Source organism: Vicugna pacos, chromosome 14 (assembly GCF_048564905.1).
Source record: "Vicugna pacos chromosome 14, VicPac4, whole genome shotgun sequence".
NCBI lineage: Eukaryota > Metazoa > Chordata > Mammalia > Artiodactyla > Camelidae > Vicugna > Vicugna pacos.
In genome coordinates, this window is record NC_133000.1 from 65642449 (window position 1) to 65664873 (window position 22425).

At 41.8% G+C, this 22425-nt stretch overlaps 2 protein-coding genes across 2 annotated transcripts in view; one reads left to right on the forward strand and one right to left on the reverse strand.

Moving 5' to 3' along the window:
- NALCN (sodium leak channel, non-selective) overlaps positions 1-6116 on the reverse strand; it is a 258985-nt gene extending 252869 nt beyond the window's left edge. The window contains exon 1 of the mRNA XM_072976491.1: positions 5998-6116. The gene's annotated coding sequence lies outside the window, so the exon portion shown is untranslated. The remainder of the gene's footprint in view (positions 1-5997) is intronic.
- A 15754-nt stretch (positions 6117-21870) lies between these two features.
- Positions 21871-22425, forward strand: part of ITGBL1 (integrin subunit beta like 1) — a 163481-nt gene continuing 162926 nt past the window's right edge. The window contains exon 1 of the mRNA XM_015242695.3: positions 21871-22202. Coding sequence (XP_015098181.2) covers positions 22105-22202 — 98 coding nt within the window. The 5' untranslated portion in view covers positions 21871-22104. The remainder of the gene's footprint in view (positions 22203-22425) is intronic.

Here is a 22425-nt window from a genome sequence, read left to right on the forward strand (position 1 = left end):
AATCAGAAAAGGAGATTATCTTTTTTACTGAAGTTGCTTAAGCTGTGATGGATCTGCAGAGGTTGGGCAAAGAAGATGGACAGTTAAAACAGCGGTTTTCTAACCCCTTCCACACTGCACTTAAATAGTATGGGAAGTCAAAAGCAACTATTAATTCACATGTGTGTGGTTGTATAATTTTTGTAATACGAATTCACAAAACTTGGACAAAGAAGGCGAATGGTTTAAAATAGTAGTTTCCAAAGACTGCTAACATATGAATCATCCAGGGAGGTTGGTAAACATTCTCGACCATGGGCATCCTTCACCTCAGACACACTAAATCAGAACCCTGTAGGGTGGAGTATGAAAAATGGTGTTTTTAAACAACATTCCCCACATCCCAGCACTGGTCCCAACAGTGATGGAATCAGTGGTCTAGATGCTCAGAAGAGCATTTTAACATCTGTAAAGTTTTAACACCTATAGAGTTTACATTTGATAGTCAAGCCAGATTGGGGGAAAAATAAGAGAGATTAGTATAAACAATAAAAGCAAAATACACACCTAGGGCAAAAAATGTGATTCACAACTGAATGTATATACAGTATATTCCATCTAAGTTGTCCTCAGAGAATTTCAGAATTGTCTCAAAAACACAGCTATATGGATACATATGATACACAAGAAAACATTTTTGTCTTATGAGAAGATAACTAAGAAATCTGGTTTGTCCTTGATTTTTCCACAGTAATTTCCTTGCCTAGGATATACCTTTAAAATGGCTATTCATTTCTTGAAGGAAGGAAGCAAAAAAAAATTGTCTAGTTCAACAAATTAGCTTTTAACACTGCTTTAAATTTTTACTTAATAAAAAAGTAGAAAATTGTTTTGAGGCTCCCCGGAGTTTAAAGCTTCTTTTCTCCTTAAAGTATTGACATATGGAATTGAGAGAAATGGAAAGAATAATTCAACAAGCTCTAGTTCTGAAATTTTAAACCCTTATTTACAATATTTATCATAATCTCTGTGCTTTAGCTCCTGGGAGGAATAGTTAAGGAAGTTTCCGTATTTGAATTTTTTTTTAACCTCAGGCAAATTTTAAAACACATATTTGATAGTATTTTAAGCCATCACTGACTTGTATCTTGTCTGATACAAATTTGTATCTTGTCTGACGCAGGCCTCCATAATTTGTACTTTTCAGAAATAATAAAAAATTTAAAAAATCCTTCCTCTACTTCAAAGAGGGTATGTGAAGCTGATCTCCTGTGGATTTCATAATAATAATAAAGAACAGATAAAGAAATAATGAAGCAAAAGATCTAACCTATAAATTCCGTCAACCGAAGTTAAAGAAGTTAAAGAAGTAATAAGCCATTCTACGAACGGATCACAATTAGCACCAACAATACCCACAATCACCCGAGCTCAAGGTCCTAGATTCATTCTTCACCCGTCCCTCCCTTTCATTCTGTTGGTTCAGCCACCAAGATCTGTTAGGATTTGTTCCCTGATAAATCTCCACCGTCCACCTCTCCATTTCCATGACGACAGTCTGATGCCAGTTTCTCATCCTTAGAATTTCACACCCAATTTCCCCAACACCTTCCTTCACTGGCCCTCAATCTTATTTATCTCCTTCTTGACCTCATTCTTAGTTCGGGGCATCCTGACACCTCCTATGGACAGCCGTAGACTAAGAGGCCTTAAAGACTGGAATGCTGGCTTTTATTTTTTTTTGTAACAGATCTAAAGCTTTTCTGTCTTATCATGAATCCATTCATGTTTTTCCTCTTTCTTCTCCAGTTCTCTTTTGTTGTTTTCTTTATTTCCTAAGCTGAAATGCTGCTTCCTCATCCTGCTGTAGGTCACAGACCCCATTGAGGAAACACTGCCTCTAAGGACCATGCTGTCCACAATGAATACACACAGGAGTACTGGTGGCTGTCTAGAGAATAATGCTGGGATAATCAGCATACATATATAGAAAGCCTGTAATTAGAACTTTATTAAAGATAGTAGTTTTTATTATTTTAAGGTCTCTTTTTCTCATTTAATTACTTTTTGAACTGTTGTTCTGTTTTTACATAATTCTACCTCAACTTTTTTTTTTTGGTAGCACATGCCTAGTATGTATTTTCTTCATCTTTTTTATATTTCATTTTGAGCCATATTCATACCATAAGAGAATGGTCTTCCGGTATTTTTCAGAATCACACATTTCCAGTATATTATTTTCCTGCTGCTTTAATTTTGGAGAAGAGAATGAAGCCAGTCTAACTTTTCCCTTGTGTGTAGTTTGTTTCCACTTGAGCAAAATAATGCTGGAATATTTTCCTTTTTCTTATTTTTTAAATTCAAAGTGTTCACCAGGCTAGATTTGATGCTAGATTTCAATTAATTGTTTTCTGGTCCATGATAATCCATCTTCATCTGCATACTTGTGGGTTTTTTTTTTTCATTGAAAGGAAAATAATTATGATATGTCACTTAGAACAAGGCCTGTGTTCCATTTTCTCCGATCTCCCTGTCAGGAAGACCACTGATTTGTGTGTCTGGGTTGGCTGTCTTCCATACACAGCATCCTTGCCCCAAACAAAGTCCTCTTTTCATCTCTTCCCTTTGCATAATTGGAGATAAGTCTGACTCTTGATCTCCATATAAAAGATTCCCTTGGCTGCAGTGTTCTGACTTTTCATACTTTTAATTCTCCTGGGCTCCCGCCTTGAACCCCCAGTCCTGCCCTCCCCCTCTGGACCCTTGGGGTCAGTCCCTGTCATCAGAGCACGTTCTTTTCGGTGGGGCTGCCCTCGCCCTGGGGTATCATGGAGAAATTACTTCAGAAGTTAAGCAAGTCTGTCTTACCAAGAAAATTCTCCGACTTTAGTCTTTACCCCTTCATGTTAAAGGCTTCTGCAGAAGCTCTGTTCCTTATTTTTTGTGCAAATCTCTGAGGTAGAAGATTGTGACCAGAGCCTTAGTTTTACCCATCAGCTCCATCAGTCCAGCTCCATCTGTACTGAATCTACCAGAAAGGCCCTGGAGTTCATACAGCCTAGGAGCAAATGGTCTTCTTGTTCCTGAACCTACAGGGTTCGGGTTTCTTATTTTATAAATTCCTTTGATCATTTATTTGAAGCCTGGGTAAGAAGGCAAAAAGCAGCATTAGATGCCTGAGCTCAAAAAATTGTTTTTTTCCCTAGAAGACTTCACATTTACTTATTCAGCTTACAACTTTTCTAGCATTGCTACTTTGATTTTACTGTAAGAGGTGTATTTTATCATCTGGATTTCAGATGAATTTGTTAAAGGTCAAATGTTTATACAGTGCATAGCTCATAGATCCAAGCTATTATTTTATCTTCTATTATTCCTGTAAAGAGGGAAGGGAATCCACAAGTATTAAAAAGAAGGCAGATTTACCTCAGGAAGCATACAAAGCATCTTATTCAAAATTATAATCTTTAGGAAACCAACTTGGAGATAAGTATATATCCATGACATATAATATATATTATATATATCCATATAACTTATATATACTGTATATCCACATAGTAATTTAGATAATCCATTTTTTTCCAAGAACATCATTGTTTAGAATTGATCGTGAAAAAATAACATCCAGCAGAAATAAATCCCTATATGCTAACAATCTAATGGGACATTATTTATAATGATGAAAAGTTGGAAACAGCAAATGTCCAATGACTGAGGTGTGTCTGTAAAAGTGAGGTGATTTTCATGGGGTATGGTCTTAAATAGCCATTTACAATTTTTTAAGGAAGAAAACTGTAAAGAAACATGAAAAAAAGGCTTATGAGAAATAAGCATATAATAAAGCTTATGAGAAATAAGCATATAATAAACGCTTGTTAGAAATAACTAAATGGCAAAACCAGTGACAAAATGCACAACACCATGACCACAATTACACAAAGTCGTATAGTTTTAAAAACACACAGGCAGTACACTCTTAGGTTGTTGAGACCATGGCTGTTTATTCTTTCTCTATCATTTCTGTCATTTCTACCATGTCTGACATTTTTAGTTGAACAGATAAATTTTAAAATGTTAAATGTTTGCACACAAAGAGTTTTGAAGGTGTAGAAACTTCTTGCATGAGTCCTTGTGACAGGTAGGTATCACACAACATGAGAGTCAGGCTTTAAAATGCTGAAATAATTTTGGAAAGGAGCAATTCATAATTTCTTTGAGCTCAAGGTCATCGTTTCCAAACCAAAACTAGAAAATAGGCTATATGGTTGTCTATCCACTTCAATATTTGTCTTTCCTGGCAGATTCGTAGGGTCTGGTAGATATCTTTTCCTCACTGAACCCCTAGCCCCTGGCCCAGTGCCTGGCTTACTTTAGGACAGAATGTTATGGGGAGATTGATTTTTTTTTTCCTTCACAAACTTGAAATCCACGTGTGACTCTTCTCTGGGATAAATGCACACAGCCATGAATATCCTGAAATTATCCCAGCATCACTGATATAGGTTGAAACAAATACATCCATGCCTGTCCACGTGCACACACATACACATATTCACAATGTACCCCGGAAAGAGAAGAGAAACAAACAGAACACATTTCAAAGAAATGCCATACTGGAAAAAAGAAGAAAAAAATGCTACACAAAACTTCAGTTCTCTAAACTGCAAGCAAATGGTACTATTTCGAGTAGATTTTTTTCTTTCAAAGTACAATATTTTTCCTCTTTTGACTATCTTGCACATCATAGCCAAAGGTTTACCACCATTTCACATGACTTGTCTTCAATTTTTAAGGAGCCCCTAGTATCCTTACGGGTGACCACACACCTATGCTGCCAAAATGTCTCTTCTACCAACGCGAAGAGGGTCCAACCAGCCTGTTCACTTTTTCATTTTCCTCCCAAACCTGACTTTGCCTTCACTCTGGTTTTAACAATAGCTGGGTCAAAGTCCCACAGAATGAAAGCCCACCAATCAGGAGATGCGTTTTTGTTGTTATAGAGGATTGAGAAGCTACGATTTTTATTTGCAACTGTTGAAACTTAATCTCCGAATGTAAAAAAAAAAAACAAAAAACTTGGTGTACATCTGGCTTGGAGATAACTTCTAGAGTCTACCATCTCCTCTCCTCCTTAATATCAAGTCACAGCTGGAGCTATGAATATATGCATCTTCTTTTTTTAATAGCCACCTGTTCATTTCTGATCCTTATTAAAGGTCTTCACCAACCCTGGCCTTCTTAGAGACGGTCACCGAGACTCCACTCCCTCTGACCGCCAGGGAAATCCAGGCCTAGCTGATGGCCGGACAAACATGAGATTAAGAACACATCCTTCCGAGGCCTGAACCTGGGGGTACCTAAACCAGAGCCTTGATAATATATTCCCTGAACAGCTGGGACTGAAATGGAAAGATTTACCCTACGGTATTTCAAGCGTTTATCCGGACCTGAGTTTCAAGGTATCACACTATCCTGAAAGAGGAAAATTCGAGAAAACCCTGCCCAGCGTCTGGGCCCACCTACACTAGTCTCTTAGGGGCCCTACGACAAAACGGCGTGGCTTTGGCAGGACACTACTTTGCTGGCCCCGTGGCCCCTAATGACAGCCGCTCAAGCAGGCCAATGAATAAACCGAGGGCTCTGACGCGCAGGGCGACAGGGCCTGGTGGGCAAGGCCGCTTCGGGACCGCGCGGGAGCGGGCGGCCCCCCAACCTGCGCGTCCTCCCCACCCCGAGGAGCGGAGGGGCCGGAGGGGCCGGTGCAGCCGCCACCCCCCAGCCACCTGTCCCCTAGGTGCCCGCGGGGCAGGCCGAGGTCTGGCGGCCCCGGGCATCCGGCGCCCACCCGCGCGCCTCCGAGGCCGGGAAGGCCCGCGCCGGGTCCCCGCCGAGGCTGGGGCGCCCCCTCCGGCCCCCCTCAGCCCCCGCGCCCGGCCCTCGCTCCCCGCGCCCGCCGGCCTCGGCCCGGGCCGGGGTGACCGGCGCGCCCCCGGGCCTTGGGCGGCCGTGACCAACCTGTAACCCCCGTGCTCGGAGCGCTCATGGTCCCGCGGGTGCGGCGGCGGCGGCGGCGGCGGCGGCGGCGGGAGGGGCGCGCACCCACCGCGGCGACGCGGCCCCTCACCTCCCGCGGCTCCGTGGGCGCGCGCCCCCCGGCCGGTGCGGCGGCTCTGCGCTCGGCGTTACTGGCGCTGCTGCCACCCGGGCGGCCCGGCCTGCCAGCGCCGGGAAGAGGGCGCGGGCGGGCTGGGGGCTGAGGGCTGAGGGCTGTTTCCTTTGGGCCTTTTTGTTGTTGTTGTTAAATCAGAGTTGGCTTTGCCGCGGGGGCTGGGATGCTGGATGCAGCTGGGGCTGAAGGGAGGAGAAGGCAGAGGAGGCTGCGCTGCGGTGGGCGGGGAGCCGGTGCGAGCAGGTTCCTGCTCTGGCTGCCACCGTCAGCCTCACAGCAACAGCTGGGCTCTCCTCCGCCAGCTCCTCCCGTGGTCTCGCCGGTGCGGCTGTGTGCACTGGAGACGGGCACACGCGGGGCACACGCAGGGCCACCGCAGAGAGGCCAGCAGGGCCCGCGTGCGTGCGTGTGCGTGTGCATGTGCGTGTGTGACTGTGCGGTCTTGTCTTCCCGGCTGCGGTGTCTGAGGATGTGGACCAGTTTCACTCCTAAGTGTGAAATGGCTAGATCAGGAGGGCATCGGTGACGTTTATCATAGCTTCCAAGCATGTTATTTTCCCGTCACATTCGAATATTTTGTTACATGGATGAGGCTGGATGTCCATTCACAGATTGATGGTCACCTCCAGGCGCCGTAAGGATACCCGGACAGGAAGCTGAATCTGATGTTTCCTGGGGCTCCTGGCAGAGCAGGTTTGGAGAAATCTTGGAAACTTGAGCGCCCTTGCTCAGGCCCAGGGAACATCTGCCCTCTTAGTCGCATTTCTTATAAAGTTTAATCAGGGGCTGACATCTTGCTTTGTAGTTAGATATTAAACCCACCAAGGAATTCTTGACAGTAATTTAGTCCTCATGTGTGGTCCTCACACACATCATACACGCACAAGCACATAAATACAAGGAGAGAGAAAACTGAAGGAGACTTCCTGTAGAAGAGAAATCAGAACCGCTAAACAAAGAATAATTTCCTATTACAAAATCGTAGTCCAAGGGATGGAAGCAAAGTCACATACACACATTTTTAAAATACAGTGTCTGGTTCTGTATATTTAATTAACTTATCATCTAAAAAAAACCTTTTGTACAATCCATTCACATTAAGCCAATCTTAACACTTTTGTATTATTTAAAGGAAATTAAAAAGTAATTGTCATTTCATGAAAAAATACAGAACCATGTGGAATTTTTTTCAAATTTCTGAAGATTTCAGAATGATCAACTATATAAAAAGCTAAGTTCTAAACAAATGATGAAACTGTATGGAAATATTCTTCACAACACAAAATGGAAGGTAATTTCAACAAATTTATAAACAATTTGTTTAGAGAACTCTTTACCAATTTGTCTAGTCGTCTTAAGTCACTGCTCTTAATCGTTTGATAAAAATGCTAGTTTATTTCCCTGTGTATATTAAATATATGTAGTGCTGTATCTTTGGAATTTGTCAAATTAGAATTATCAGGTAGAAAATCATAGTAATGAAACAAAGACCAAGATATTTACAAACTTTTGGAATGAGGTGATAAAGCCAGCAATTTTACTTATCTTAGCATCACTTCTCACCAACCAGGCATTTCAGATCCTTCTCTGTCCATATTTGAACTACTACAATGCAAGTATGTATAATTCATGCTCAGGAGCCAAACAATCCCATGGATGATGAAGAAAGTCTTGGGAGACCCGTGGGCTTCCACAAAGCAGTGGGAGAAACTCGGTACTCCTGTCTTGGAGTCTGTAGGAAGTCCCTGAGTACTGAAGACGACAGTCATCCTAAAAGGCAGACACTTTTGTCCCAAATATCACATCACTCCTTCCACCTGACCATTATCCTTGTAGTTTCTTATAAGTAAAATTAGGGAGGATGGGCGAGCATCTCTTCCAGGTCTAATGGGCCTTGTAACGCTACCCATTGCTATAATATAATGAAAGCAAATTGCTGCCCTATGGGTTCAAAATAATTCACAGGTGTGTTTTGTTTGGCTTACAAAATATTTTTGACAAATTGTAATCAATTACCAGCATTTGAAAACCATGAGATTTTTGGTTTATTATTTAAAAAAATAAGAAGATCTGGCCGAGTGAGATTTGCATTTCCACAGGGCAAGCTGGAGTCGTCCTATGCCTCCCAGAGACAAACTTCTCACTTGTCCCTGCACCCTAGTCCACTCCAGTGCCCACCCCTAGAAGGCACTGAGGGTGTGAGTTAAATCTGTATTCAAGAGTGCGAGATCAGAGAAGGGGCACTGTCAGACAGAGAAAACAGCCGAATAGAAGGAATTTGACAATACAGAGGATGAAGCTGGGCCAACGTGCAATCAAGACAGTAAACCGTGAATTACAGAAAATTGTGTTCATAGTCCAGCAAGAGCTTTGAAACAGAAGTAACTCTGAAACGCAAGCTAGTGAGAATTTGATTAAATGGGATATTTGTTTCTCATGAACTCATCTGTCCCTACTGTTTATTTCCACCAAAAATTAGTGTTTCATTTGACACCATAGTGAGTAGCCGAAAAAACAACATCCCTGCTAAAAGAGAAATTTAAAACTCCGGGGTGGGTGGGGGAAGTGCTCCCTGCTCTTAGGAATATAGGAACCAATTCAACTGCAGAAGGATTCTGTTAGACCAGATTTATGGGGGGATTACATGGAGGTAACTAGTCCAGATGCTCCAATATTTTTGAGACCCTTTTTAAGATTGACTTTAATCTGTACACATTTTGCTTATATTGTGTGCTTTCAGGGCTCACATATGGCCCCCTTGCCACCAAATATGGATATGATTGAATTTCCTCTGTTAGAGACACTTTGGGCAGGGAAAATAAGACTTTAAAAATAGAAACAGGCTAACCAGGAGGCATCTGTTGCTTGCTAACACACTCGCATGGATTAGCAGGTACAGAATTTAGTCTAGGCAGAATAGCAGCATTTTGAGGGTGGAGGGCCTGGAAGAGGTTTAACACTGTTTCCTATACCTAGAACAGGACGTGTGATATTGATGCCTCTGGGGTGTCCTTGTCACCGCATGAATCAACTTTCCAGGCAACCACAAAACATTCATTCATCATTTAAATATTACGAGGTTTCGGAAGACACCTCACATCCTTTTCCTTAAAGCATTGTTTCCTAAACTTTCCTGAGAATAAAGGTCACCTGGGTGATCTTATATACGTCCTTGAAGATTCTCAGTGTCTCTGGAGTGGTACGTGCACCTATGGAGAATCTCTCTTAATAAAGCAGGAATCCCTTTGAGCAACAGAGTTCCCGTAGTTGGCACCGATTCACAAGCATTCTTGCCTGATAGACCAGAATGGACTTGCCCGCTCTCTTCCCTCTCCTGCTGGTCCTGTGCACATCCCTCATTGGTGGTCACTGAACCAGTTCTGGAATCCGAGTAGACCCTGCACTTAGGTTGTAGCCTGTTACCTGAAGCACTAAAAACATGTAAGTGCAACTAGGTGTAAAAGAGCATCTGCGGAGTCAGATTTGAGGTCTTTGCAAGGTTGTCACGTGGGCGTTTAATGTGTCATTACTTCCTCTTTGCATTCAAATCAGCCAAAGGTAGGAGATAGGCTTAGCTTCTCCTTCAGCAGCAGATAAAAGAAGGAAAGACAATGGTAAAAGTCAAATAGGCAGAAGCTACGATTCTTAAACTGGATGGAAATACACAGGGGCAAGGAATGCAATTAATTTCTCTTATAGAAAAAGAAACTGCCAGTGATATGGGAAAGATTCCAGAGGACAAACTGGACTTAGAAAATCATACTGTGTAGACCAAAGTGAGATGCCTACTTTATGGGTTAATTGAAAAAATTCCTAACTCATCATTTTGTTCTACTTTAAGATGGTATTTTCAAGGAAAACTCGATTTTAGAAGGAAAAAAAAGAAAGACCATGAAATTAGGAATAAACAATAGTACCAAACAAACACTCCTGTGGGGAGCAAAACAGAGGTCTCACTGTCCCCAGCAGCGGCAGAGTCAATCACCGCAAGGAACTGGAGGACTTCCGAAAACAAAGGTCATGTTTCAAGAGACACAGTAATAAAATGATGCATATTTTGAGTCCTTAGTAATAAAATCTGCTACAAGATAGGAGTAAAGCTTTGAGTTCTGAAAATAACCTTGAATACCTCGTTTATTGTGTAAAATGTCTTAGTAACCAGGGGCACAGACCCCTCAAGGCTGTTGGGGCTGGAACACTCTGTACGGCAAAGCACCTAAAAGTCCTCCCTGAGGGGGAGGGGGGCTAGGATGCCTGGTGGACAAGAAGACTGATGAGCACCAGGGATCAGCTTGGGACCAGCTGTAGCCATGCGGCCGTTCTCACCTTGCTAATTCTCCTCTTACAGATTTCGAGAGACTGGGACCAACCAGAATCCTAGAGAAACTGTGCCTGGATGGAATAAACGCCATGTGAGAAGCGAGTGGGTCTAAGTAGCACTGAGAGGCAAAGGGTGAACAGTGTTGGGTACTATTGTTGCCACGTCCAAAGCCTCCTTATCCAGGCCAGGACACCACCCCCAGAGCTGTTAGGAATAGTGTTGACTTCTCAAACCTCTCTCCTTCTTCAGAGAATGGCCCTCTTTTAAACAGGAAGATATGACCTCTCCCTGACCCCACGGGCCATCTGGAGCCAGTGATGAATGAACATTTTTGTACAAAAAGCTGTCCCTCTTGCCTCTGTTGAGATGGACCAATTCTCCCTTTCTCCTGGAAGTACCTCTTGGGTAAATCACGTGCCCCCGAGTCCACGTCTTGGGTCCTGCTTCCGGGTCACTGATCTGAGACGACATCCTGTTCTGCATGCTACTGGAACTGGAGGTCGCAAATTTCACCCTCTTCCTCGTTGGTTTTGAGTCCAGAAATCTTGTAGTACTTTAGTCCTGCAAATTCTGAAAATTTAATGTAGCTTCTTTTTAGATTTCCCACATACATAATTATTTTCTCTTTGCAAAATGACCATTTGTCTTTCCCTTTCCAACTTTATTTTATTTCTCTTTCTGGAATTTCTGTGCTGGCCAACTTGGAAATACTGGACACAGAGGTCATTCCAGATCTCAAAGGAACAGCTTTCCCTAATTAACCTCTATGTGTGATACTTGTTGGAGGTTTTTTGGTTGATAACTTTTTTAGATAAGGTTATTTCTATTCTTAGTTTATTAAAAGTTTTCTTTTTTTATATTGAATGATTTTCTTTCTTTAAAAAAAAACTTTTCCCACATCTATTGAGATAAACATGCTATTTCTCCTTCAATCTGTTAATGCTGTGAATGACAAAATCAAAAGATCTTATGTTATCTTAAATGATCATCTCCAATGAAAGCACAAACAGAGAACTGGAGCAAATTAACAACTAGAAAAAAGAGTTTTATCTACAATTACCAGCTATTTTATATCTGGACCAAAACAAGATATTACAGCTTTTCTCCACAGAATAAACTTTTCTTATTAGATGGTAAATAGTCCTTACCAGGGAGGGTGGTTTCTGAAACAAGTCTTAACCTATTCTTGTTTTCATGCTGCCTTTTATGATAATTATTTATAAACACACGTCTACTTACTTAGACTTTAAAGCCCTTAAGGAGAGTAACCTAACCTCACAAGCCTTTGCATCCTTATTTCACTTTGTCTAGTACTTTTTTTTACCCAGTAAGGTGCTCAATCAGCATTTGTTTAATAAATTAGCTAAATACCAATTAGTTCGCAAATTTAATTGTTCAAGATTTAAATGCTTTGTGTGAATAATTTTCCCTTTGATGCAATAGGTATTTTTAGAGAGGCAGTCAAATATTTTTATACTAGGAATTGAAAAATTTCCATTCCCTGACCAGAAATCAATCTCAAAACACAGCCGTGATAGTGTCTAATTACTAAACCACCAGGGACCTGAAGCTTCCTACTTCAGTGTGAAAATAAAATAGAAGATGATATTGAATAAGTTATGTCCTCATTAGCCTGCAACACATTCTCACATTGTAAGACTGGAAAAAGCTTTCGGAGGCCATTGGATTTCATGTCTACATCTAGACAAGATGATACTTTAAGTTACACAAAAAATATTGTTGCCTCTCTTACATAAGAATCTTTAGTGGAAAAATTGATAAAACTGTTTCATCTATAAGTTTTCACAGCATTGCATAACAAAATAAGAATTATAGACATGATCCGGTTTTTATGTTTATATAACATTAAGCCATTGATGTAATGAATCTTTTTAATTAAAATTGTGGACTCCAGCAATGGTTTTCTTGTTATTAAAAGCATTCCAGTGATCCAAGGGTATATTCATTTTTCTAAAAGTCACCAGAAATCTTCTTTGATTTAAGCCGATTTCCTGCCCTTGTCACATTATAAGTGGGTATAAAATGGTTGCTTATCATGAATTCAATCATGTATTTGCGTGTGTGCCTATATGTTATTATGATGATGATTACATTTATATGCATTTTTAAATTCACAAAGGCAGTTTGCTAAGTCTAGCCTAATCTACTTTTTTTCCAGATTAAGTAATTCATTTCCTCTTAATCGTTCAATATTCATCACAACTATTAGGCCGCTAGAAATAACCATCTTTATTGCTCATAAACAGTTGAATAACAGCAACAGTTTATGGCTCAAACTAATGTGTTCCACATGCCATTAGGTGCTACAGATAGTACCCAGGAAATATATGATACGTTATCTTAGTGTCAATTTCCCAGAAGCAGACACTGTGATGAATATATGTGCAATTAATTTTTAAAGAGTGCTCCCAGGGAGAGCCACTACGATGTAGGACAGGGAGAGGAAAAAGATAAGCCATTTGAGACGAGAGACTCAGAGAGAGTAGGATTTAACACAATTATGTAGGGAAATGCTGGATTATAACTTATACCACGAAGATGTCTACATCTTGGCAAATTTTCTGGGCTTTCACTCATAATAACAATTGGTTAATGGCTTCAGGAGGGTAAGTGTCGTGGGGGGTGGCAAGTGGAGAAGGGGCGGGAATATAAATAAACATCCAGGTACTTCTGACTCTCTACACGTATTGACAATATGGTCCTAATAGTCTGATAGCAGTGCCCTGAAGGAGATCAGCCAGTGCTGGCCTTTGAACGTTTAGCGAAGGCACGCCACCTACACCAACAGAATCTGTGAATGTGAGGGGGCCTGGGCAAGGCACCAGTAACATCTGCCACCCATGCTGGATGCCTTCAAGGTGCTGAGAAAACACAGCCAACACATAGAAGGCAGTTACTGCACGATGCAAGAATTAGCTAAATAGCTGTCACTGTAACTCTGAAATGAGCTGAGGCTGTCAAGATTATCTACATGGGCTGGAGAAGACTGAACAGACTTGGGAAGGGCACTGAACTAAAGACAGCCTTTAAAATGTGGAAGATGTAATTTGCATGGAGGGGAAGAGAGGACATTTCAAGCAGCTGAAAAACAAAATTTTGCAGATTGGGAAGCAAATGTTGAAAAGGAATTAGGAGTAGAGAAGTTTTCGAGGGGAGTAACACCTGGGAAGGGAAATGGAGGAAGCAAGTTTGGGGAAGGGGAGCCATCAGACTCCTCTGCCCACCTGACCTTGCTCTATGCCAGCCCCATGGGTGGCTCTTATGCAGTGATTGTCCCTTAGGGATTCCACATGGAGCAGAAATGGCTGGACTCTCACACCACTCCCCTCAGCAACCAGTGGTCAGCCATCCTGAGAAGAGCCATGACCTTGGCTGGAAAGCTGCGGTAAGTCTCTGAAAGGACCAACAGCTGGTGACCTTCAGCCAACTACTCCCCACCCAGATGGTTAAGGAGTCTTTTCTTGAAGGGAGTGCCAAGCAATGTATGTCCATTTCTGCACTCGTGACAAGATGTCAGAAATAATGGAGGCATGTAACACAGTACCCCTGTAGGGACAGAATAGGAATCACTTGCAATCATAAGAAATAGTAGAAACTGTGAGAAATATCCCTTGGATCTGTCCTCCTTGTGGGGATTTTTTTCCTGAATCTCAAACTTGATATCATTCTTTATGGCAATTAATAGATGGACCCTAAATGTTTTTTCATGACTAGCTGAGTGATTTCAGGCAGTAAATGGTGCTAAAGGATGGGTATAAGAATGAGCCAGTGTTCAAGCTGAATCAGAGAGCACTGAGTACCTGCAAACAAGTGGCCAGGAAAGAGAAAGAAAACAACTGAAGTGGAAAATGGAAGGTGCAGGACAAGGTGTACCTTCTTTGTCATTTGTCCTAAGACCAGTTCTGTTCCAAAAGAAGCAACTGTCTTTATGTACAAATGCTGTATCTACAATTTGCTAACATTTTTATCTTGGTTCATTTCTCTGACTTGTGTGGGCAACACAGTCCCACCTTCTGAAGTTGTTGTCATGATTAAGTAAGATAAAATATCACCTATTGCTGATGTTAAGAGGCAAATATTTTGTTCGCGTTCTTACCAGTCTGAAATCAGATCAATAGCAATTGATGGCACCTTGCAGTCTCTGTTAACCCAGGCAGTCATGACGATGCTCAGACATTGAAGCTCTAAAATGAAACTTGCAAAAGTGGTGTCAGCTTCCTGGGATACAATCCTGGAGCCAGTAGCAGAGCAATCTGGGAACTCAGTGGGTGTGGTGACCAGGTGTGGATCTTGGTGATTCAGATGAGTTCAGCAAAATTCTAGGAGTTGGGACCAAAATTTGGCTAGCTATACAAACATGGAAATAATTCAGCACCAAAGGAGTTTGACTTCTTTTATAGATTGTTTTAAGTAAAATGGCATTGTTGACACTTCATGATAAAGAAGATGATGTGATATGAAAAACAGTCATAAAATTCCAAGTTGAATAGTGAATTGTTTTGCTGGGTAGAATAGTGAATAAAAAGAAATTTTAGGACTATCTCAACCAATTTATTTCACTTGTGTTTTCCTTTTGATTTAAAGAATAGAGATATGATAAACATAAACATAAACTAAAAAGATCTCTCTCAGTAAATATAAAATAAAACATCTGCTTGAAAAACATATCACAGGTTAGTTGGCCATATTTTCTCTTCCTTATTGGTGCATAAAATGATAATGAATCTTACAATGGATGGTGTCATATTTGATGACATATGGCACAGAAAGTGACAGACACATCATTGGTTCTCAATGAAAGTGAATGGACTTGATTTTTCAGTTATTTGTAACTTCATCAATCTTAAAGAACTTAGGCATCTAAGCCATTGCAATCATGCTTTGGAAAAGCAGACACAATAAAAAGTAAAAACTGATCATTTAATTAATTAAATTAAATATTAACGATATTTAGGTTTTCAAGAACTGTTGAGAGTGAGGCGTCACTCGAATCTACACTGCCAAAGCAACTGAGGTAGGGGTAGAATTAACTAAAAGAATGAGTCATTTGACCATTTCATCCAGACCTTGAAAGGTAAGACAAGTTAAAGGCGTTGCCACGGTCAAGAGGAAAGCGGAGGGTGAAAGGGGATGCAACTGACTGAGTTCCTCAAAGACAAATGATGCCCCGCTGTCTCTTCAAAGAGTGGCTTCACCATTCTGGTTCTCACTTAGCTACTCAGCAATTCTTCTTTTTGGTTGTTGGCCTCATTTACCCCTTTCCTTTTTCCTAAAGCAATTTAATTCCTATCCCATTCACAGGAATTTATCTAGATTGATTACCAGGCTTCTGTCAGATGAGATTGCTAGAAGACTGAATTTCTTCATTCATTCATGAAAATAAAAGGTTTTGCTGGCAACTTCCATCACAGTAAGAAAATGTTTACAAGCTACCTAGTCCACATAGTACATCAAAGTCCACATACTGTTTTTTTATACTTATAATTTCAGTTTAAAAGTTGTGTACTATTGTGGGAAAAAGTTCCTCTCTGATATGGGCGTTTATACACTGCGATTAACCATAACACTTGTCAGTGTTTCAGACGACACACTCAGGGTCCCTGATTAGTGCCAGCATCCAACCTTCCAAGCATCTCTCTTCACTTAGATAATCTCTCTTTAGTCTGCTGGGTTTTTTTTTTTTTCTGATTTATGTAGAATGGATTCCACTCATGTTGGAATAATACTGAAAATAATGGAAATGGTAGTGTAAATAAAAATTGTAAAATGGGGTAGTGTGCTGTATACACTGCACACAAACCCTGAGCAGTGCTGTGATGAGGAGGAAGCTGAGGGTGAAGCCACTGAGCAGCTTTATTGACCAGCCAGCCGAGTGGGAAAGGCACCAGTGCAAATAAAATATATGCATGAATGAAACATATTTTTAACCTTTGGAAACTTACACTGCATAAACTAACTCTATCTAAATGCCCATTACCAGAAAACTAACACTAGTTTCCATCATTTCCGTCTCTAATATATGTGCATATGTAAGTGAATATGTATCTTTACATTTGCTTGCGTCTATATATTCCTATCCCTCCTTTATGCCTGGAAGACTCTGGACAAATATACAAAGAAAATAGAATCACAGAAATTTAGAATGGGAGAAAACCAACATTCCCTTCGACCATGTCATTTTGGAAGCTGAAATTCAGCAGGTTAAGGAACCTGGCCAAGATGAGGCAGCCAGCGGACGGCGGAGCCAGCATCAGAGACCCTTCTCTGAACAAATAGCTCAGTGTTCTCTGCACTTGTCCGCTCCTGATCGTATCCCCCAGTTGTTATTAATTGACTAACTGCTGAGCACGACTTTGAGAATTGAGTCTATTAGTCGGGATAAAATAATATTGAAGTGATAAATCTTTTTGCCCTGAAGCTAATGAAAACAATCTCTCCATTTTTTTCCCTCCTAAAATTTCCCTTCAGCATCAACGGGAACTGCAAAACTACTCAGAAGACTGAGAGATTAGTTCTTATCCCAGAAGCGCCTAATATTTCCAGGTGTTTTTACTACGTGGGAGGAAAAAAAAAAATGCCTCCGGCTCTGCACTGATGTCTGGAAAAGATGTTAAGTAAACACCTTTTTATTCCACAGCCTTGGCCCAGTTGAAAAGTCCTTTTTCTTGGAAATTTAAGCTTATTTTTATTGCTGCCCGGGAATATTTAGCCTTCCTGAAAGCTTCGGTGTATACCTTTTACTGTTTGAAAACCTGGGCACCTCCTTTTAGCTGAAAATATTATCCAAGTGGATTTTGAGTGAAATTGAGATTTTTTTTTAACTGCAAACTTGACTGTAAGTGATTGAACAATTAGTGTGACACATATAAATGGGGAGTTTGGGAAGAGCTGTTGGTTATCTGACTCTACATTAGCTTTCTTGATTTTTTTTTCATGACAAATACAATTTTCTTGCTGAATTTTAATATTTTAGTAGCCTAAATTTATCTCCTAACATTGGTGTTAACTCTTTCCTCCCATTAAACCTGAAATACTCTCCTTTAGTTCAAACTGCTGAATCTAATCAAGGTGTATTAAACTTTTAAAAGTCATTCATTCATTCATTCACTTAATCATTCTCTAAGCAAATATCTGTTGACGAAATTTGCAAATGTCATCTGAAAGCTGATCCAAAATCCACTATACCACTTGTATCCTTTGTTGACTCCTAGATCTATTATTCATATTGTACATCATTTCCAATTAATTTATTCATAAGAGAAATGTGTATGGAGTATATAATATGTACTGGGCACTGTTTTAGGCGCTGGAAAAAAAAGACATAAAAGCGCAAGTTTTACCTGGTAGACTAACATTAATAAAGCAAAATGGTGGGATCTTTCATAACATTCTTGTGAACAAAATGAAGATACAGTTTGATTCCATAGAACTCAGTACACAGGTAAATGGTTGGGTTTCTTATTCAACACGTGCTTTTGTCTTGAAGGAAGGTCTCAACTAAGATTGGCCCTCAGTCTAATTTTTTCCCACTACTATATCAATTATTTGGATAAAGATACAGAAAGGCACATCGTATATACTTTAGAAAAGGTGAGAGAAATATGAACCAGTATCTATAATGATTTTGACTTTCTGGATAAAAGAACTGAGGCTAAACAAAATTTAACAAAGATAAATATCAACTTCTACTTGGGGCACTTGTAAAAGCATAAGACTGGAGTAATGAGACAGTCAAAAAGTCAATGTGATTTTCAGTTTATTAGCAGAAATACAGTATATGAAATAAGAATGTAGAAAACACCTATCTGTTTCTGTCGGAAGAGGTCATGGAGAGGACTTGACCACCTATCGACCCATGAGCTGGTCCCGGACAATCAGAGGCTCCTCCCGTGTCCTTGGAATGTATCTTGTGTCCGGGGTTCCCGCAGTCAGAACTGTTTTCAAGGGCGCAGCCTTGAGAGAACAATGTGTCATTGAGACCCTCTGGACCATGTATGTTCCAGAGCTCCATTAAGGCCTCTGTACAAACTTTTAAGATTCTGCTGGGCGGGGGCAGAGATATACTCATTTTGCATCACTGAAGACCAGCCTCGTATATATGTTCCCTTGCTTAGTACGCCTGCCACCTACCAATCTGGAGTGCTCTGCGTCTTTCTTTGGTCTCTCCCTGCCCTCCTGCACAGGGCTAGCTTCTAAAGCAACAATTCCACACCCAGTCATCCACATCTGCCTTAAGGTCTCAGTGGTGCCTGCCATAATTTACAGAAGCATCCACACCAGACAAAGCAAAGCCACTCAGGAAACCAGGCTATTGGGGGCTCAAAGCTGTAATACACAGGGAAGAGGTGATGGAAATGAGGATGTTTATCTTGACAAGGGTAGAATTATTTGGGGGTTATGTGGACAGGTGGTGGGACTGTGGATCATACTCATTATATATCTTAAAATATTTTAAGCAACTCATGGCCAGGACATTATTTTGAAAGACCTTTTAGAGTAGATCTGGAACCAAGGGGTAAAATTTTAGAGCTGCCTTCAGGTAGGAATGTGTTCCCATAGTTTTTATTTTCTTACTGGGTAGACTCAGTTCCTAATCATTTGGCAGATGTGTTGTACATTGTCAATAAATTTAATTTTGGACTAGATGAACTTGAAAATATCCCTTGAATCTCAGAATCTATGATTTTGTGACTTGAGGATTCAGGACTAGGTTCAAGGACTCAGATGTTTCAATTCCCTTGAGTTTGATTCCAGATACTAAGGAGACCCCCCTGACTTGCCCCCAGAGCTGTCACGGGGTCTTCAGGGTAGGTGAGGAACTCAGGGCCTTTCACATAGCAATTGGGTCCTTCCTACGTTTGTCTTCAAGAGACATGTGTCCTTGAGTTTCCTGCCGTTGGGGAGAGGGAAGAAAGTAGGTCATTCCAAGGCATTTAGTACTTTGGCAGAGGAAAAAAAAAATCAAAGTTTGCTAAAAAGAGAAAATGTTGTTATTTTCTTTTATTTTGACAGAGTTTGTGTGGATCCGAGACATTCTACTGAGTCACCAGGTCAGCCACAATATAACTAGTTCATCTTACTGAGAATCTTATTTCTGAGTCACAGTGATATAATGATCTGAATGTTTAAATGCTTTCAGTCGCCTAGGACAGACTATCTTTGCTCCACAGCTGCACGCTCCTAAGGATAACGTTCCTTTTAATCGGTATGAAAATACCACCAATTAAAAGAAATGTTTTAATTCATGCAAGAAATGTTCAAACATCAGTTCCCTATTCCATGGCTTTTTTCCCCTCAGAAAATATGCAAAAAGTAATACATGACTCATTTATTAAAAGTTCCATGTTTTCATTGCAAATTCCTAGTGAGGCTTTGGAATTGATGCTTTTCTTGTACGATTCCCATATTCTCTGAGTCACCAAGGTTTTTAGATGTTGGCAAGAGAGCCTGTTCCTACGTCCTCACAGAGTTACACGTGGCCGGGAAGCAGTATGTTGGCAGAATTTGAACTAGGAGTGAGCCTTGGGTCCTGTGCTTTGTAAAACTTCCCAAATATGATGTCCAAATACAGTTTTCAGTAATATTATTAAAATGTAGCTGGTGATTCTGTATGTCTGGGGGTGGGGTCTGAGAACTTGCATTTCTAATGAGTTCCCAGGTGCCACTGATGCTTCTGGCTCACATATCACACGTGGGAACTGACTGGTTTAGGGACCCCCTGTGTCTCTCCTCCAGGCACACCCCTCCCCCACAGGATGAGCAGTTCATGTGGCGAGGGCACCTGCCAACCCAGAGCCTTCACTGCTCCTTCTGAACCACATTCTGCATACGCAGGACTCCAGAATCCCTGCCCGGACCACTCTCTGGCCTGTGTACACCTCTCCCCAGTCTCTTCTCCCAGTGCAGAGCCCACCACCAGCCAGCACACGCCTGGGCCGAAGGGTTAACAAAGCCTCAGCCTGTGAAGGGGGCTTAGCTGCCTGGGCTGGGAGGTGTCCCAGGCAGAGCCCCTTCTGGTACAGATGGAGTCTGGGCAAGCAAGAGAAGAGAGGTGAGCTCTGTCCAGGGGCCCTCCATTTGCCTTCTTGTCCCAGCAGGTAGATGTTGGGGGCGATCTTAGATCTGTTCAGGTAAGTAACAGGGAGAGAGAGCCCATCCTGTTAGAACTTATCTCTGATTTCAAGGCCCGAGCCACAGCTTGGATGGTTCTAATTCACGAGGATCTTTTGCACCTAAAGCTCTTCTCAGAGCAAAGGAATAATCTTGCTTCCCTTCCGTAAAGCCCCCCACAGCCCCTTCCCAGCTGACTACACAGCGCAGGGGGCTGTGTGTGGGCTTGGAGGGCTCCCAGCTTCTAGCTGAACTCTAACTTCCCCTGTGAATGTGAGCACGTCAGTCACTTTCGAGCAAGAGGTCATTTTTTGCCCTCAGTTTCTTAATCTTTATAATGGGATTAAGAATGCTACCCCACTCTCTTCCAACCCTTCCTCTCCACCCCGACTCATTTCTACTCCTCTTTCAGCCTTTGGCTCAAGCACCACATTGATTAGATCAGGTGCCTCCGAACTATTGTAGAAGTAACTTGCAATCTTTCCTCCTTTTGTGTTTGTGGTTTTGTTTTGATGAATATCTACCAGCCCAGTGGATTCCAAGAGCAGAGATCATGTCTCCCTAATCCCCTGCTATATCTTCTCTATCTGGCACACAGCCTGGCATCCAATAGATGCTGAACCTGTATTTGCTAAATGACTAAATGAATGTGTGGTTAGCGTCACAATCGGAGATAAAACATACTAAGTGACTGGCACATGATGGTTTTTCAGTGCCACTGACACTGTAATCACACATTTTGTTTTCTCATGCTTGATCCCTGGAGGAGAATAGGGTTAATTTGGGACAACTATGGTTTGAACTGTCCAAGCCAAGAAAAATGTGGTGTGATAAACTACTGGCCCGGATGACTAGAAGCATGACACTCTGTTTAAAGGTTTCAGAAATGAGAGACCCATAATTGAAAACAAGGGGTCAAAACTACAAGAAAATAGTCAATTTTGTTTGCCCCTCACAACTCATACCCCCAAAAAGTAAAAGAGCAAGCCCTGAAAAGCATGCGGTGAAAGTAATTCTCTCTCCAAGCGTTCCCGCTGACATCACCAGCCGCCCCTGTCCCTCTTCCCACCTCGGGGATTATTTTATCTGTCCCTTTAACGTCAGCCAGCCCAAATATCCTCTTGTCAAAGATTTCTGGGGCCTGTACTTAAAGAAAGAAGCGATTTTCTCAAATCTGTGAACAGGACTTTTTTTTTTTTATGTCAAAATAAACCATCTGCTTGTACAACTGTTTCTAATTACTTCCCTGCCTAGACGCTCCACTTGAGGGGTTTGGTACCAGCACCCCGCCCAGAGCGGTGCCGCTGCCCAAATCCTCGCAGGCGGCTCATCCACGGACGTGCAGCTCAGGGTAGAGCCCGGGACCTGCACGCCGGGGTGTCTGTGGGTCCGTCTGCCCGGCCATCTGCCGGTGGCACCTCTCCCCCCCGCAGCTTGCCCTCCCCCCGCGAGCCCCACCTTGCAGAAGCGCTGCTCGCCTCCGCAGCCCGGGAAGCTCAGCATGCGTCCCGCAGGCTTCAGGAACTTCTTGCTGCTGGCGTCCTCCCTTCTCCTCGCAGGGCTGTCAGCTGTTCCTCAAAGCTTCTCGCCATCTCTGAGGTAAGTCTGGTTTGTTTTTCTTTAAAGACAGACCTACCCAGTCTTGTGTGGCCGGACTCAGGCTTCAGGATGGCTGCCTGAAGCCAAGAGCAGTTAGGAAGTTGGACACGGGATAAACTGTTTTCAACCTGTTCCTATTCCTTTCCTTATAGCCACACTGTATGATGCTTTACCTCTGTCCCTTTGCTTTTCCTTCGGAAAAATACAGTCACTGAATAAATAT